The sequence below is a fragment of the Ictalurus punctatus genome, chromosome 24 (genome assembly GCF_001660625.3).
Source record: "Ictalurus punctatus breed USDA103 chromosome 24, Coco_2.0, whole genome shotgun sequence".
Classification (NCBI taxonomy): domain Eukaryota; kingdom Metazoa; phylum Chordata; class Actinopteri; order Siluriformes; family Ictaluridae; genus Ictalurus; species Ictalurus punctatus.
Window position 1 is genome coordinate 2,876,250 of NC_030439.2, and position 19,093 is coordinate 2,895,342.

At 40.0% G+C, this 19,093-nt stretch overlaps 2 protein-coding genes across 4 annotated transcripts in view; both read left to right on the forward strand.

Moving 5' to 3' along the window:
- Positions 1-13,499, forward strand: part of pde4a (phosphodiesterase 4A, cAMP-specific) — a 78,313-nt gene extending 64,814 nt beyond the window's left edge. For both annotated transcript variants that reach the window (XM_017455210.3, XM_053675347.1), the window contains 2 exons: positions 3,681-3,863; positions 9,825-13,499. In XM_017455210.3, coding sequence (XP_017310699.1) covers positions 3,681-3,863; positions 9,825-10,307 — 666 coding nt within the window. In that variant the 3' untranslated portion in view covers positions 10,308-13,499. The remainder of the gene's footprint in view (positions 1-3,680; positions 3,864-9,824) is intronic.
- A 2,146-nt stretch (positions 13,500-15,645) lies between these two features.
- The window catches only part of prkcsh (protein kinase C substrate 80K-H), a 16,330-nt gene continuing 12,882 nt past the window's right edge, over positions 15,646-19,093 (forward strand). For both annotated transcript variants that reach the window (XM_017455234.3, XM_017455235.3), the window contains exons 1-5: positions 15,646-15,801; positions 16,145-16,271; positions 16,674-16,790; positions 18,068-18,163; positions 18,467-18,524. In XM_017455234.3, the coding sequence (XP_017310723.1) occupies positions 15,736-15,801; positions 16,145-16,271; positions 16,674-16,790; positions 18,068-18,163; positions 18,467-18,524 (464 nt within the window). In that variant the 5' untranslated portion in view covers positions 15,646-15,735. The remainder of the gene's footprint in view (positions 15,802-16,144; positions 16,272-16,673; positions 16,791-18,067; positions 18,164-18,466; positions 18,525-19,093) is intronic.

A 19,093-nucleotide genomic window follows, 5' to 3' on the forward strand; every position in this document is an offset into this window, starting at 1 on the left:
TCACTGTAGTAACACTTTCTATGAAGCCTGTGCTTATAATGAATTATAGCCCCATTTATAATTATTTATAAGCAAGTATTACTGCTTTTTTATTACTGCTATTATTGTTGTTAAAAAAAACAAGAGATAAAAAAACAAGATATTTGTTACGATACCTGAGGCAGAAGCAAGCGCAAGCAATACAGATGCTGGAAGGCGAGGATCAGGCTGAAGGCGAACTTGAAAACAGGCAGAGGTCAGGCGATCGGCCGAACAGACAATACTAGGCAGGGCTGGGAATCGTAGTCAAAACACAATGCAGTAAATCCGAAAACCAGCTAAATCCAAAAACAATGACGACGGCTTGGTGAACGACAGAGACGAGACTGCTGAGCGTTTACTTCACGAGTAACCATTGTTCTAAGCATGATCTAAATACTGTGTGTGATTGAGTGCAGGTGTCCATAATCAGAACTCCGGAGAATGCGAGCGTGTGCGTTTATGGGAAGTGTAGTACTCATCTGCCATGTTTGTAGTTTGCGCTCCACTCTAGGAACTGTAGTCGCGTGTTCGCAGCGACGTGACAATATTAGTATTACTGCTCTATAAACACATTTATAACAACACATAAAGACCTACTGTATACTTTGTAATGATACATTTATATTATTGTTACTTGTAATTACTTATAAGTGATACACTTGCTTTTTCAGTGCCCATGCTCATAATGCCTTATACACCAATTTATAAGTATTAATTAGTCAGTCTTATGGTTTCATTAATGTATTAATAAAAATACAGCCTGCATTTTTATAATGTTATTATATTATAGTTACAATGACTTATTGGTAAAGCAGATTTAGTTCTAGGTCCAATTACTTATAAGTAATTATAACAATAATATAAATGTCACGTAATGTAGGCGCAGGACAGAAGCAAGTGCAGGTATGGAAGTTTAATCAAACAATAAGGAGTACAAAGGATCAGGCAGAAAACAAGGTCTAAGGCAGGCTAGGGTCGAACGATCAGGCAGACAGGCTAAACAAGGCAGAGCAGAGAACCGTGGTCAACAGGGTAAACAAAGTCGATAACCAGAAAAGTAAACATGAGATAAGGCTTGGAAATATGACAGCGACTGAGCATACTACTCAATGCAACTGAGCATAATACTTCGCAAAGTCATAGTGTTCAAAAGGTCTCTTATATAGCGTGGATGTGAGTGCTGTGAATAGGATGCAGGTGTGCATAATTAGAGTGAATGTTAGTGTTCTGGGAATTGCAGTCCATGGCGGCCATGTTTGTAGGCTGCCGTGCAGGATGGGAAATGTAGTCACTAGTTTGCTGTGATATGACATAACTGCCATAACTGTTATTATAATGACGTGTAGGTCTTTGTGTCGTTATAAATGTGTTTATAGAGCAGTAATACTTGCTTATAAATAATTATAAATGGGCTGTAATTCATTCTAAGCACGGGCTTCATAGAAAGTGTTACCATCACTGATATGCTTTGCTTGGGCATGAGGCATAAAACAACAGCCTCAGATTCTGGCCAATGATCCAGTTTTATGTTTGCAATTGCCCAGATGCGCAACCTATTAACATTCTACAATTAAGTGTTGCTATTGGTGGACGTGACAATTTTATATATATATATATTTTTTTTTTTTTTGTAATCTAGAGAGCTTTTTTTTTTTTTAATCTTTTATTTTTCTTATGAGGATCATTTTTAGAGAAAAGGAAAGTAGTGTTTCTAGTTGTTTGAAGGGAAAATTTAAAGAATTGCATGCAATGTTTATTTTTATTAAAAATCTTACCCAATGTCTTGAAAGGTGCCAATAATTTTGGAGCTTACAGCAAATCATTTCTTTTTTTAACATTTGTGAAGCAAGTGACTGACAAAAGCCTGCTACCTTAACTTTAATCCACTATGAATTTGTCAGAGGCTTTATCAGGTGTTGGTCTATGGTATAGATCCAGGTGAACGTGGCATCATCTGTATACCCAGCTGCCAATAATGGTCCCCAGGACATCCCCTAAATGGCCTTTACGAACGTCCCCCGAACGTCCATGTGTAGGGTCCCCTTGACGTCCTACAGACATTGAAGGGGGCATTCACAGGATGTCCAGCAGCCATTCGGGAAGCTTAGGGGACTTTCAGTGAAATGAACACATTCATTTCAGGAGTGGTGTTATGATTTACGTTATGACTCTGACGTCCTCGTTATGTCCGCCGGCGAACGTTATAAACCGGACCAAAATGCAGACCTAAGTGGACGTTCGTGACGTCCGGGGACGTCCCCTGTTTGCTGGGTATAGCTGTGCTCAAAAATTTACACACTCCTTGCAGAATCTGCAAAATAATGATTGTTTAAAAAAAAAAACAAGAGATCATAAAAATAGAATTTAGTTGTTTATTTAGTCCTGCCCTGAATAAGCTATTTCACATAACAGATGTTTACATATAGTCCACAAGACAAAATAGTAGTAACTGAATTTACCCAAATGAATCAGTTCAAAAGTTTACACACGCTCGATTCTTAATACTGTGTGTCGTTACCTGGCTGATCAATGACTGTGTTTATGTTTTGTGAGAGGCATACATGAGTCCCGTATTTGTCCTGAGCAGTTAAACTGCCCACTATTCTTCAGAAAAATCCTCCAGGTCCTGCACATTCTTTACTTTTCCAGCATCTTCTGCATAATTGACTCCTTTCCAACAGTGGGTATATGATGTTCAGCTCTAAGGACAACTGAGGGACTCGTACACAACTATTACAAAAGGTGCAAACATTCAATGATGCTCAAGCAGGCAATACGATACATCAAGAGCCAGGGGGGTGTAAACTTTTGAACAGGATGATTGGTGTAAATTGTTATTATTTTGTTTGACGATCTCACTTTTTCATTTAGTACTGCCCTTCAGAAGCTACATAAGATATTTACATTTCCCAGAAGACAAAATAACAATTTACACCTATCAACCTGTTCAAAAGTTTACACCCCACCTTGCTGTTTTGGGGTTTTACTTCACAGCTCTCACAATGTTATTGTCATCAGCTGTTGTTGTTTTCCTTGGTCGGCCTATTCGAGGTCTGGTTACTCAATACACCAGTGGTTTCTTTCTTTTTTAGAACATTCCAAATTGCTATATTGGGTATGCCCAGTGCTTGTGCAATGCCTGTGATAGATTTTCCCTCTTTTCTCAGCTTCAAAATGGCTTGCTTTTCTCCCACAGACAGCTCTTTGATCTTCATGTTGGTTTATCCTTTTTAACAACAAATGCAATCTTCACAGCTGAAACCAAGAGTAGATGTCCAAAGCTAATTATATTTTAAACAGTCAGTCTAACAGATCCGACCTGGGCAACAAGAAACACTTGTCAGTCATGTTCCAATATTTTTGCTCAGCTCCAGATTGGGTAGTCTGATACAAAATGTGCTGTGTTCTATGTCGTTGAACACCTCTACATATAAATACCAGGAATTAAAAGCTGAAATTCTAACCTCTCTTCTCATATTCATCTTTTGATCTCAAACCCAAATGTCTTCAGTCTACAGCAAATACGCATGAATTGACCTTGTGTTCCAATAGTTTTGGAGGGGACTGTAATTGCTATTGCATCTTGAGGGCATTTTAATGTAAAAGAGGAATGTAATATTTAAATTATATCTGTATGGTGTGTGTGTATGTATGTGCAGGTTCTGAGAAACATGGTGCACTGTGCTGACCTTAGCAACCCCACTAAGCCTCTGGCAGTGTACCGGCAGTGGACGGAGCGCATCATGGAGGAGTTTTTCCGGCAGGGAGACAAGGAACGTGAACGTGGGATGGAGATCAGCCCCATGTGCGATAAACACACTGCATCTGTGGAAAAGAGTCAGGTACATACACAGTACACACAAACATATGCGCGCGCACACACACACACACACACACACACACACACACACACACACACACGCTAGGGATGTATGAATACATTATACAGATTAAACAGATAATGTGTTCTAAATGAATACAAATGCAGATATGAATCATACATGCACTATACATTGTTTTTATTAGAGAAGTTTCACATTGCGACTAGATGTGTGCATCGGGACTGGAATCCCACAGCATGAAGCAGAAAAAAAAAAAAAAAGTCCTGTGACAGAAACACAAGGTTTTTAATTTCACACGCTGCTTTAAAGGCGAGTGAGGGTATGGAGTTAGTGGAGTTAGTTGCCAGGGTTCAAACAGTCCAAACAGACCACACACTGTGCACAGGACATCATATCTCTCATTGGATCTCTAAAAAATGTTTTTATTAATTTTTAAAATATGAACTTATGCGTTCATTGAGCATGTTTTCGTAACTCTGAAAGAAATGTTTTCCAAAAGGAAATCTTCTCAGAAGCACTGTACTGAAATTCCATTTGGATTGATATTTACTGTCTGTCACGAAATGGTGGCTGAGACGGAAGCAAGTGCAGGTATGGCAGTTTAATCAAACAAAGTCCAAGGATTAGACAGAAATCACTATTCAAAGACATGCAGAGGTCAGGCGATCAACCAAACAGGCAAAACTAGGCAGGGCAGAGATTCGAGGTCAACAGAGTAATCAAAGGTCAAAGATGGTGTGAGTGCATGTGAGATTGGATTCAGGTGTGTGTGATTAGAATGAGTGTGAGTGTTCTGTGTGTGTGTGTGTGTGTGTGTGTGTGTGTGTGTATGAGTGTTCTGGGAATTGCAGACCATGGTAGCCATGTTTGTAGGCCACCGTGCAGTATGGGAAATGTAGTCACTGGTTTGCTGTGATATGACAGTGTCCCAGCTTCTTAGTACAGTCTGGTAGTGTGTCCAGTGAACTTTCTGATCTTTCTGAAATGTAACATACCCAAAAACTGAAGTAAATCTGATACAATACTAGATGATGGCTATTGTTGTCAATTATGAACAACAGCTACATGGTTTGCGAAAGACCTTGTTGTTTTGAAACGTTGTTGGTCATGTTAGTCATGTTAGATAGAAGATAGAAAGCTGGCTCTGGTTCAGGAGTGGAATAAAGTTATGTGACTTAAATGTTATGTGACTTTTTCAGAAGTCCAGTGTTTCCAGGGCACAGTAAACAAAATAAAACACAACAATAACAATTAACACCAAGCCAAAACCATTTCACTGTAGATCACACTGTCTTCTGGTTTAAATATAAATACGAATACAGATATTAATATTTGGAGTACTTAACAGATACAGACAATGGCATTGTGCTACCTTATTAAACAAACACTGCAGAATTTGACTCAATCAAATGGCTATTACTTTTATTACTTTATGGTTATTACGTTGACTGGTAACTCTAGTACATGCATTATATTATCAACCCAAGCTCATTGTAAATTTATTGGAACGTTTTATAAGATATTTTGTTAGTTTTCATACAAGTAAAGCAAGAAAAACCGTGACCATTAACTCCAACAGGAGCCCTAACTAAATCTACTAAAGAAAAGAAACTACTAACTAAAGAAACTAAGATCGTATAGTACATTTTAATGAAATAATCGTGCTGTTTCATGTGACTTCTGAGCATAACAATAGTCAAAAGTATATTATGCATAGCCCGTGTCAAAAATGAATCACTGTTTTGAGAAAAATAACCCTATTTAATTGTGTTTCCATGAATAGTAATCACCAATTGAACGTGCACACATGCATGAATAGTTCATGACTATGAATAGTTCATGATATGAATAGTGCTGCAGAGTCAGTCGAGTCGCTTGATTCATAAAATTGGATGATATGGACTTTCTCACATTCAGCCAAAAGCACACCACAGTCATTTGGCCGAAACCATATGCAAGGCGAATATATCCCCAGGGCATGCAGTTCTCCCACTTTGCTTAAATGATCAGTAGTAAAAAGGCAGTTTTCTGAGACACGCATTTCTGTTTGGTATCTTGCCTAGGCTTGTAAGGAGGAGCCTTAAGGGACTCCAGCACAAGAGGGAGATCCCTAACCAAGCTCTTAGGGAATTGTGGTGGACACAAAAGCCTTGTCCTTTTCAGAAAGGCTAGGATATGTTTATGAGCATTCAGAGAAATGCCATCCACGGTGCTGTGGTTCACTGTGATGGCTACCATACTGATATACATACATAGATTAGAACTTGCTACTGCCCAGCAGTCTCTGGAGAAAAGTTTTTGGAACTAAAGCATTTAATTAGATTCTGTGATTGGGTGCACATGATTTGTGGGACACCTTCCATATATGTGCATATAAGACTTAAAAATATCAAGAACAAGGATAAACCTAAACCTAAACCAGTAGGGTTTTTATTTATTTATTTATTTTTATTAAATAGTAACCCTTCTTGTATGTCCTCAAAAACACTGGAAAACCAGAAACCCGGAGGTAGAACGGTAGATTTTTTTTTAAAAACAAAGTTAGATTTTTTTTTTATTGATTTTGTTATTTTTTCCCATAAAAATACTGTATATTAAAATGTACCAGTTTAAAATAACTGTTTCTTGGTAACAAACAATGAAACACATTATATGGCCAAAAGTATGTGGACACCTGGCCGTCACACCCGTATGTGGTTCTTCCCCAAACTTTTGCCACAAAGTTAGAAGCAAACAATTGTTTATTATATATATTCTGCATGCTGTAACATTAGTTTCCCTTCACTGGAACTAAGAGGAACCCAAACCTGTTCCAGCACGACAATGCCCTTGTACACAAAGCGAGCTCCATGAAGACATGGTGTGTTAAGAAATCATTTAAGTGGAAGAACGCGAGTGTCCTGTACAGAGCCCTGACCTCAAAACTACTGAACACCTCTGGGATGAACTGGAACTGGAGCCTCCTCGACATCCCCGACATCAGCATCTGATCTCAGTAATGATCTAGTAGGTGAATGAACACAAATCCACACAGCCACGCCCCAAAGTCTAGTGGAAAGCCTTCTCAGAAGACTGGAGCACATTATAACTGTAAAAGCAAGACCAACTCCATATTAATGCTCATGGTTTTGGAATGGGATGTTCAACAACTTGTGATGATCAGGAATCCACATACTTTTGACCATATAATGTATAAAGATTTTACCTTTTGGGGTGGATGGTTGACCACTGAGAGGTGTCAAGTGTATAGATTGATGGTGACACTGGGATGTTATAGTTTAAATAATGTGATATGTGTTCACTAACCCTTTTATAGAAAGACCAGGTTTTTAGTGTACTCGCTGTGCAGCTCATGTAGATGTTTGTGCCTGCTAATCCAATTTTTGTATTTTTTTATTATTATTATATTTTGGTATTTAAGTAAAATGCTAAATTAGTAACTGGTAGTTTAGTCATTGGAAAAGTGGCTGTACAAGAAGTGTGCAAGAAGGGATTGCCGAATTCCCGTTTCCGCCATTTTTCCATTGGTCGGGATGTTGAGAGAGTAGTTTATAAAGTGATTTAGAGAGTAGTTTATAGTTCTTACTTGCTATATTTGTTCTTGTAATATGAGTGGCTTGTAACTAATGGAGTTATGCTTCAGTTATGAATAGATGGTTGATTTTAACTGCAGATATTCAAATGTTCTGATAATTATGGCATGCACATGCTATCTTGGAATATGTGTGAAGCATGTTTCCGTGGTGTTAGAAATAATAGGCATTCCCCACAATTGGAAATCTGGACTTTGACTTGCGTCGAACTGGATGCAATTCATGCAGGCAAAGTAAATAACTAATTTTATACGATATAGCATTAACCACATTGTGTAGAATAAGAAGTTCACTGTAGATGACAGAAAATTATAATAATAATCATAATAATATTCAATTAAAGTATAAATAAACCAAAAATATACTATAGTAAAGAAACAAAGTACAACTACTCAAGCATTTCCTACCCCTGGGATTATGCCAAATAGGTGTGTTCACTTTCTCACTTTTTGTAGTTTGTCGTTGAGTTGTTGAGATTACTGTCGGGTGATTAAACAGTATTATTAATAGAAAGCTTTCGGTGCTGTGAACTGCAAACACACAAAGCTACTCATGAGCTTGGAGCAGTGAATCAAGCATGTGGAGAAGCTTCCGTCCTGCACACACTCAGCAGTGACACACGCGTGCTTTGGCTTTTCAAGTTGACTTCTTAGACTTTAATGGTGGGAATAAAAGGGATGTTCCTACAACACTTTTTGCACTGATGCATAGGAAATGTTCAGTGCTGTGGATTGCTACGCACCATCCAACACCGTTTTTAAAAACGGCTGCCACGGCTACTTTTGCGTCTGTCAGTAGCATGTGCGAGCTGGCAGAGACCAAACCAGATCCGTTTGCGGACCTTTCTGAGACCGGAGCCAGAATTTTGAACTTTTGTATCAGGGTCCAAATCTGCCAACTAAGCATACCATGTCAGCATCTGCACTGCCATGCAGTCAGCACAGAATATATCAGAGTACCACACTGTAGATGGTCAGCGCTGGGGTATTGAGCACATAGCTTGTGCCCGTCTATAGCTTTTAAGAGACAGACAAGCGCCATCTACACAAGTGCTAGCATTGCACCATAGACTAACTAGTCAAGTGAAGAGAATGAAGGGTCTGTTGTGTGGATGGAAAATGGGTATTAGCAGAAATCCAACTGACTTAGCACTGACTTGACACTCTCAGCCTATCATCACTGTCAGTCCTGCTAGCAGGACGAATGAGAGCTAAAGTGTCACTTTAATGTGCAGAGAAGGAATAATTACAGAGTGAATGTTCATAGCGATAACCTAGCAAAGTTAGTAATAGCTAATAAGAGTTGCAATGCTAACAAAAAAAGGCCTACTTGAAACCACCAGAAGGCATGTGTTTGAGAGTCTCACAAGCATGATGTCTCAAAAACAAGTGGTTAGATGTTTGGATCAATTCCAAAATCTAATCAGTTCATCTGCTGGTTACAATCATAATTCCACATAAATCCTGCAAACAAGATCAAGGTCACAGTAAGGTCAAATATCTGAATTAGCTTTTATTCAATAGCTTCCTTACTGTTTGAAGGGCATACAAATTAGTAACAAGAAGGACTAGACTTGATGGTGGAGGAAGCATGCTTGTCAAGGCCAGTGGCTTTGAGTTATACCTGTTTTGTAATACATTCAACTACTTGCCAGGGATTTCTCCTGCTTTCCATTAGGAAAGCAACATTTAGATTTTGGTCGTATATTCTCCCCTGTGGATGTGGTGACAAGCTGCTTTCGGCTGGTCAGTAGACACCAAATCCTGCCCAATAAGTTTTTTTAACCTTCTTAACTCAAGCCAAAATCCTTACCAGCCAATGAGTCTGTCATCCTTTGCATCAGTACTACAGGGTTAGCTGTTAGCATAAACATTAAGCATTAACTTTAGTAATCTGCCTCTTGACAGATTACAAGGCAATTTCAGAAAAAAAAACCTGATGGGCACCGAAGGAAAAATTATTTGAAAATTAACCTATTTTTGCATTTATGAAAATGAAATTTCCATGATCCATGAAACAGTTCAACTTGACTTCTTATTGGGAGTCAGGATTTGGAAAGCTTTCTGACAGCCTCATTTTCTCAGCCTGAACCTGGAATCGAGGCACATGGCAACATAAACTTGCCACATGTCCCAGCAAACGAGGTTTTGTAATCCAAATCTGACTTTACATCTCAATTTCTAATGATTTGAACTAATACATTGTAACACCAGTTTCAGTTCTATTAAAGATTAGGAAGAGATGAGATGTGCATTTTACATGAACCCAGCTATACCCTCATGCTCGCTGATGTGTGATAAAATCTGCACCTGCCAAGTCTAACCAAGCGCAGAACCTCATAACCTACCTTTTTTCTTATTTTTTATAGGTGGGCTTTATTGATTATATCGTGCACCCTCTGTGGGAGACATGGGGAGACCTAGTGCACCCTGACGCTCAGGATATCCTGGACACCCTTGAGGACAACCGGGACTGGTACCAGAGCACTATCCCCCAGAGCCCCTCACCCCCTCCAATCACAGACAATGAGCTTGACTCCTGCACAAACAAGTTTCAGTTCCAGCTTACCTTGGAAGGTGAGCCAGCTGAGGAGGCTGGACCCAACCACAATCATATAGGTGGCACTGAGCAGGAGGTGCCAAAGGAGCTGAATGAAGAAGAGAATCCTGGGGGAGGACATGATGATGGTGGTGGAGAGGAGGCAGTGGCAGCAGAGAGGGGGGGGAGAAGGCGACTGCAGGTTCAGTCAGTGGTGGAGGAAGAAGATGAGGAAAGACATTCAGATGGGAGTCCAGTAGAGGAGGCAGAGGACGAAGAGGAGTCATCTTTCTCCCCTGCTGACGATACGTGAGGCTCAGTAGCTGTCAGGAATAACGCAGGAGTGCAGGTGGTCCCACAAGTACTTTCTTTTTCTCTGTACCTTACCCTCTACTTCATGGCCATACCATGAACAAAACAATATTTCTGCACCAACTCAATAAAATGATTAATTTTATTTTTCCAACAAAAAAAAGAGGAAAGAAAATAATATTATCAGAGAAGTAATTCACACAGCAACTGTAGATTTGGAATGGGTGCTGGGCTCCTTTATAGCAGAAGGTAAGAGTTGATGGATGAATATGGAGGAATGGAGGAATGCAGTTTTAGTGGTGTTTCAAAAGGGCCATTTAGACCATGTAGCACTCTGGAATTTTGGTAGATCCCCATACGTATGTGCATTTATACCAACATCTAGACGCAAACATACATGTACCCACAAATCAACAAAACAGTTTCAGTCTAATCTAATCACAAAAGATATGTGCACACACCTGGGGGAACTTTGAAGGAATTTGGGATCTCTTTGGAAAAAGCCATCTTAAAAGGAATACCAACAATTTTCCATCTCAGTAGTTGTCTTATTGCTCAGAAACAGCTTTTAATGTATTCGTAATAGAGACTGAAATCCTCGGAATTTACGCATTAGTTAAATCAGAGTGACTTATTTTCCATTTCTGTCGGAAATAAACACATAAGGACACCTGCTGCAGAGAGGCAGAAGCTTTGGCTGCTGCTGTGGAGGTGGGAGGATGTGGAAGTGGAAGCATGAGGATCAAGTTCATGTGGCACAAGACTGGACCTGTGGTGCAGGTCTGGCCCCCTTTTCCCTTTACCAGTAGTGCTACCGGTGCGAGATGGCCACGTGCCTTTCTGAACCATCAGCTTCAGCTTTGGAGCTGCCGTGAAGCAATGCATCGTGGGATAGTGGTCTACTTTTGTCTTCATTTCTTGATTGTTGCTTGTTTCAAGCTCTCTCTCTCTCTCTCTCTCTCTCTCTCTCTCTCTCTCTCTCAGTTGTGCATGATTTGCGTGTGTGTTGGAAGCCTTTCTGTCATTGTGTTGAAAACCTCATTTTATTATGTAAGGTCTTCCTTGGTTGCTTCCGTTCTTGTCGAACATTATGGGGACTGAATTAAGGAATTAGCCATGGGAGTTGCTCATGGTCTACTGTCTCCTATCACGTTTAATGCAAACAAGGATAGTCACTTTTTGAGAATAAGCCATGTTATTCTACGGAATTTATGATTTTTGCCTTCTTTTGAATTACATTTCAGGATGGTCCTGTGAAAATGGTGGAAATCACAGAATCCTTTCAATAGCAGCACAGATTCACTTTCACCCGCTCATATAATGCAGCCATGCTCCATCATAGCCAATACTATTTTCCATTTTGGCTTACCAAAGGAATGGGTGGTAACTTAAACCTCGGCTGAGGGATGTGATTGTTGGAGAGTTGCAACTTGAACCAGTGGAACTGAGCACAGGGAGTCACATGCAGCCATTATTAAGTTTGATGTTTTTATGCCTTAACACTGCAGGGTTTATGTATGTGGCACTATGCTGACTGTCCTGAGGCTCATGAGAGATCCCAGAATATTTTTGTCTGTAAACCTTCACTAAATGTCAACTGTTTTGTCTGCACTAAAACTAATAGCTATTTTCATAGCTCATGGTTATTAGAACTCACAAATCTTCTCACAAATGTCAAAGTGAAAGGATCATATTTATGTTTATCAGGGGCTTTGAATCTAGGTTGCAGTTAGCCTACATCAAAATAATGGGTTGTCTGTGACTCTGAATGTAACAGTTGACTGGGAAATTGTGGGTATTTTGTGAGAAAACGTCTCCTCTATGGATGTGTGGTGACAAGCTGGTTTCTGCTGGTCAGTACCTTAGCTTCAAGTGTGTGCCTGTTGTGACAGAACGTTGAGGTTACACCAATGCAAATATGATAACAAAATGCTTGGTTGAGTAAATAAAAACATGTGCGTGATCAGAAATGATGGTTTTGGTACCTTGGTGGGTGGTTTGTAATAAGTTTGGTTGGATGTTTAACTGGCATCTACTCGGTGGATTAAAGAGAACCCCAAGGGACCGTTTGATCCGTTGTCCGAACTGATGACATTCCCACATACATTTGCGTATGATGCTTCTGTTTGTGGCTTTTCGTTAATGAGGCAAGCTCTTAAGCAAACAAATACTTCTTGCCATTTTAACACAATACTGTAGCAATCGTTTTTCTTATAAAGAAATTAATTACTTGCTGCCATTCTTTTTGAATATCAAAAGGAAACGTTTTCTTTGGACAGTTTGTGTACAGTTTTTATTTTTGTATCATGCTGGTTGGTGATTGTGATATTGAAGAATTGATTACAAGACAATATAAATAATAGACTTATCACTGCTTATTTTGTATATATTGTAATGTCGGTCTGTACATTTAAAATCACTCAGAATTTCTCATTGTCACTGACCGCTTATTATGTTTAGTTGTAATAAATTGTACTTGAATGGTTGAACTTTGCAGAAAAAAAACCCCTACACACTATTTCCCTGACCCTTCTTTTTTTAAGATTAGACAAATCCCACAGTCGCTTTATATTATAATTTCATTTGAGGGCAGCCTAATCATTTGTGAATTCGAAAACCTGCACTTTATTTTGGGTTGTAAGGTGGTTGGTCTAGGTTAAACAGTGTATAGATTTATTGTTTTAAAGGGATACAATAACACTTGCACAAGCAAAGCACTTCTCATGGCTTGATCCCAAGCTTTTCAACCATACCGGCACTCCCTCCCTGCAACCTGACAAAAAATAAACTACTCTGCAGTAATAATCCACATTGTAGGGGCTGGTAGTCATGAGATTTACAGTAGTTTGACTGAAGATGTTTTTTCAAGGAACAGTCTGTGACAGACTGATTTGACAAAGATTGTGGCTTGAGTAGAAAAGGATTTATTTGTACTTTAAGTCACTTTCTTCTAATGAGAATCCTTTATGGAATGACTCTCTGGGCTTTAAATAATATGTTACTTGTTAATAAATGATGATAATATTATAATGAGATAAAAAAAAAACAACAACATGATTGTAATATTTGTAAATGATGTTGCTGTAATGTGTATAATGTGTCCAAGTTATTTTATATTATATTATTTTTATGAAAGGTTGTCCTCTAAGAGAACTGAGGTGTCATTTTGTGAATAAAATGCATTTAATAAGCAAATGACTATATATATATATATATATATATATATATATATATATATATAAACACAAATATATATATATCAGTATATTTTTCTTTTGTTTCACTGTTCAGTACTGTAAAGTGTGTTCAAAATACAAATAAAGGATGATTTTTAACAAATATGACAAGAAATGTTTTTTTTCTGCCAAGTTGCAGAACAGCACTGTGCATTTGTTCAAACTGTATTATTTATGTTGGATTGAATGTTCTCAGGAGCACAGTGGACTCCATCATTGTGAAATGGAAGAAGACTGGAACCACAAGCTTCACTCTAATAGAGCGTCAGAAATCCTCCACAGAGATGGGAGAAATATCTCAGAAATAGTCCTTCAATCAGGCCTTTATGGTAGAGCAGATAGTTGGAAGCCACTACTGAGTAAAAGGCATAAGCCTGCCAATTAAAGGACTCTGAAAGCACAAGGAAAACAATTTTCTGATCTTACGAGACAAAAATTTGTAACTTTTTGGGCTAAAATCCAAGCGATATGATTGGCAAATACTGGGTACTTCTCATTAACTGGTAATACCATCTCTATGGTGAAGGATGGTCATGCCAGCATCATGATATAGGGGTGTTTCTCAGTGGCAGGGACAGGGAGACTGGCCAGAATCAAGGGAAGGATGAATGCAGCCAAATACAGAGAAGTCCTTGAAGAAAACCTGCACCAGAGTGCACATAACCTCTGACTGGGGCGAAGGTTCAACTTTCAGCACAACAAATACCCATACAGCCAAGACAACTCTCTCAAAGACAAGTCTCTAAATGTCCTTGAGTGTCCCAGCCAAAGCCCAGACGTGAACCCCATAGAACATCTGTGGAGTGGCCTGAATGTAGCAGTTCACAGATGCTGCCCACCCAATCTGATTGCGTATGAAAGGATCTTCCAGGGAGAGTGAGGGAAACTGCCCAAATCCTTTTGAGCAAAGCTTGTACAGACTTACCCAAGAAGACTTAAAATTTGTAATTTTTAGAAACCTGGATTTGCTTCATCGTTATGGATTATCCTGCATTCTGCAGACCCACAGAGGTGAACCAGCCTTAACATGAGCAATGAGAGAGGTTTCAGGAACCCTCTCAAATCTAGAATACAATGGAAACTACAATCTTTATGGTGTTTTTTTCCAAGTATGTACCAAACAGACTTCTTGAAACATAGTGGAAAACAATGGTTAAGGCTATGGTCTACGGTTCAGAAGGTTGCCAAGTTGCCACTGTTGGACTCTTGAGCAACCCTTAACCACTCAGATGTAGAAATGAGGTAAATTTAAGTCGCTCTGGATAATGACTTACCAAAAGTTTGTACCCCTGTGACATGAGGAGTGGGAAGGATAATCAACTCTCAAACTATAAGCTTCCTCTACTACTAACAGTAGTTCTACTCTACTACGAACTGATTCAATTGAGCCACGTCTGATTCAGTAAAACATTTCAGCTGAGGTAAATGGGTCAGATTCCACCTCCAAATCAGAGTCTAAATCGGGCGTGTGTATCGGCATCGGATGTCTGAACCGGCCCCTGTTTCTCTAAGGTGGTCAATGCCGAGGCAATGAACACGTTTGTCCTTGAGTTCCAAGGAGAATCCTGCACCATGACTCGGGGATAGCTTTTGAGAACAGGTTACCTGTAGTCACAAGATGTTAGGCAGTATATCTCCAAGACGCACGAGTTCTGACATGTACCAGGTGAGTAGAAGAAAGGCGAATAAGGGCTGTATGCATACATTTTTAATCCTGCATTTGACTCCTCTTGACCTCCATGCTTCCGTGCTAGGAAGTGAGGAAAAAAACATGGATGCCTCCATGCGTGTGACTGGTTAGAAACAACTTATCCAGCTAACTGTGATGAATGATGCAGTGAACTGTAGAGTCAGTGTTGGATTAACAAGTGAATATATCTGTATGCTGACTGATCTACAGTATAACTCATTCACAGTCAGAAGTGCTGCTGAGTTTACTGTTCATGCTGTGAGGCGCCATGTTGATTTGACTTCACTTGCGGGAACTCGGGAGTAGGAACCACTTCCGAGTTGAGAGCGAATCTTCTGAAATATTTTCAAGTAAATATGCCGCAAATGGGGGCATTTTTCATTTTTCACACTCGTTTATGAAGTGATCTCTCTCGCTCCGCCCCCATATCCCTCCACCAATCAGAACACACCACCGCAGTGCGCGTCATCGCGTGCAGAGGCCATTCCGGAAGTGGCTAATGAATGATTAGCTCGAGTCGTTATTTTGTGCACTTTGCTAATCTCCGGTTACTGCAAAGCAGAGACACCGTGAGTAGAATAGTTGCACTTTAATTTTTATTCACATGTTTATTATGTTTATTTTTATTAATCGAGAAATGGATTCTAGCTAGGTCTGTCAGTGTCTTCGCTAGGTAACTTGGTTTAGCTAGCTGATCTGATTAACTTTAAAGCGACGTAGAGCTTTTATTTATTATCCGAACACAAAGGAAGGAATTCATTTTGAAACCTATTTCTAAATTCGTTTAGTTTATTCATTGTAGTGGTTGGTAATGTGTGTGGGTTAAGCAAACTGCGCTTAATAATCCTGACAGCTAAAAAAACTGCTTTCCAAACTTTTATTTACATGCGAATGTTTTCTGTTTATGTTCAGATATTATCTGACCTCCTTCATACTCTGTTCCTCATGAGCTGCACACATCTGCTGCTGGTCCTGAGCCTGGCTGTGGGCTCAGCCGTGACCGTGGAGGTCCAGAGGCCTCGGGGAGTTCCCCTGTCCAGTAAGAGAACCGGCAGGACACCTGCCTTTCAGGGGAAAGTAGATAAAGCAGGCTCAGAAAGACACTAGATGACTAATTTGCATATTAGTTATTCATCCTGATTACTGGCATATCAAATTACAATCTAGGGAACACGAAGAAGGAAGAGTTTCACTTGGAAAAGAATTTTCACGGCACCACAACCTACAATTGTTATGTGTTTACAAAAAAAAACAGTAACTGTGATGTGGTGATGTGTGACGTATTAAGTTCAAGACTGTCGCTAGGTTTAAAAAATAAATAAAGTCTTAAAAAGGGTTTAAAAAGTCGCCAAATCTTGCGATGAAGTCTCTAAGTATAACACTCATGTTGTATAACCCGTTTGTCATTGTAACCCATTTTCTTCCACTTTAATTTGCACAGAACGACATTTCTATGATGAGAACAGCCCGTTCACGTGCCTGGACGGCTCCCGCACCATTCCTTTTGACCGAGTGAATGACGACTACTGCGACTGCAAAGACGGCTCCGATGAACCAGGTGAAACTGAAACACTGTCTCCGAAAGATGACACCACATAATTTGTGCAGTGAATGAACACACACCCCTCTAAAACGACCCACAAGCTAAACACACTCGGGCCAACACCGGAGGGTTTGTTTGACGTCCAGGTGATTTGTGAAAATAAAGCTGTTACAGTCTGATTCTCATTGTGCTTTATGGATAATGACCTTACAGGTTGCTGTACATACATACACTATATGGCCAAAAGTATGTGGACTCCTGGCCATCACATCCATGTCTGAATCCTTCCTAAGCTGTAGACACAAAATTTGAAGCGCACAGTTGTATAGAATGTTTCTGTATGCTGGAGCGTTATAGTTTCCCTTTACCGGATCGAAGAGGAACCTAAATCCGTTCCAGCATGATGATAACAGTGCTCCTGTACACAAGCGAGCTCCATGAAGACTCACTGGTGCGTTAAGTAAATCGCACCACCAATCGAGTGGAAGAACTCGAGTGTTCTGCACAGAGCCCTGACCTCAACCCCACTGAACACCTGGGATGAACTGGACCTGGAGTCTCCTCGACATCCCGACATCAGTGCCTGATCTCAGTAATGTTCTTGTAGCTGAATGAACACACAGCCACACAGCCACGCCACAAAACCTAGTGGAAAGCCTTCTCCGAAGAATGGAGCTTATTATAACATCAAAGTGGGGACCAACTCCATATTAATGCACATGGTTTTGGAATGGGATGTTCAAAAAGCACATCTGGGTGTGATGATCAGTTGTCCACGTACTTTTGGCCATATAGTGTATGCGTGTATTTTGTCTGCGCCACTCACATGAACTAAACATGATAGCTCTGTGAAGCGTGGGTTGGTTTTGACGGTTCAGCATTAAAGATCATTATTACTTCTTGTTCTCCCCCAGATGCTCTGGTATTTCACTTCAGTTATGTTCTGCTCTCGGTTTTGTGTTTTCATCCATAGCATCATGTGACGCAACCATTTTGAATGACCGCGCTATTACACTGTGGTAAAGGAGTTGTGGTGTGAAGAACAAACAGTCCGAGTTCGCAATGCTAAAATGTCCAGAAAGAGAACCGAGTCCCGTTTATAGACCATTTGTATTGTGAACACAGACAAGCACTGAGGTCATTTGTGGCTAGTTCCCTTTTAAGTGGACTGAGTAAGATTTGTTTAAGAAGAGCTGTATGTGAGAACACCACGAGCAAGCGTTTAATGTACGTCAATATGTCTTAGCTGACGAGGGGTATTTTTCATCATAAACCTTTTATTTGACATCTAGGCACTGCTGCTTGTCCCAACGGGAGCTTCCACTGCACGAACGCCGGCTACCGACCCACCTACATCCCGTCCTCCCGCATTAACGACGGCATATGTGGTGAGAGCCTCCACCTCGCACTCTCGGGACTAACCTGAATAAGGACACCCGGTCCGATCAAAACATCATGTCTGCAGTCACAATACACCTTGCATATTAAACTCGTATTGATGAACCTGTTATGAGGCATGAGTAAACACCGGCCAGTCTCGTTTGATCCAAATTACTCTTGAGTATTGGATAATGTAAAAATAATTAGTTATTAAATGAGCCAGGCATTTGTTTACATGTTCTGTAATATCATTATGGTGAAGGCTAATGTGCCCTAGTTTGGGATTCAGCATTGGTTTGTTTCCTTCATAGACTGCTGTGACACCACCGATGAGTACAACAGTGGGGCCAAATGTGAAAACACCTGCAAGTAAGTTTGGGAGTCGTGTAACAGAACAGCTTTCCTTAAAGAGAAGATCGTTCTGCTGCCTGTAATGTAACGGGTCTTATACAGTAAACGTAGGCTGTAGAAGAAAACCTGGGTTATATATTAATGTGTTGTCATTAACGAATGAATACTATTTAGTCTGTGTTTTGGCAGCGGTTAAAATAAAGCGAATGACACTTTATTAAAAGCAGCTTAGTGTTTCTTCAAGTCCTGCTAGTAATCAACGCCACCCCAAATGCAGTCATAACACCCACTCGGGAACTCGTGTTTTTCCACGCGCCCCAACATTCCGAGTTGGGGGTCAGTCGATAACAAGAAGTCATGAATGTGACGATTATATCAGACGGTATGAATAATTTTAGTGATAATTCTGCCGCTTCAGTTCTCTGTTTTATTTCAGCAAAGCAAAATAACCGACTTCGTGCATTATCCAATCTTTCTGACCGAACCCACTTGAACGCACGCCACATTATAATCACCGCCTCCAAACTCGTTCACACAAACCTCCAAGCAGGACTTGAAGACTGTACCACCGGCCTATATTTTGGCAT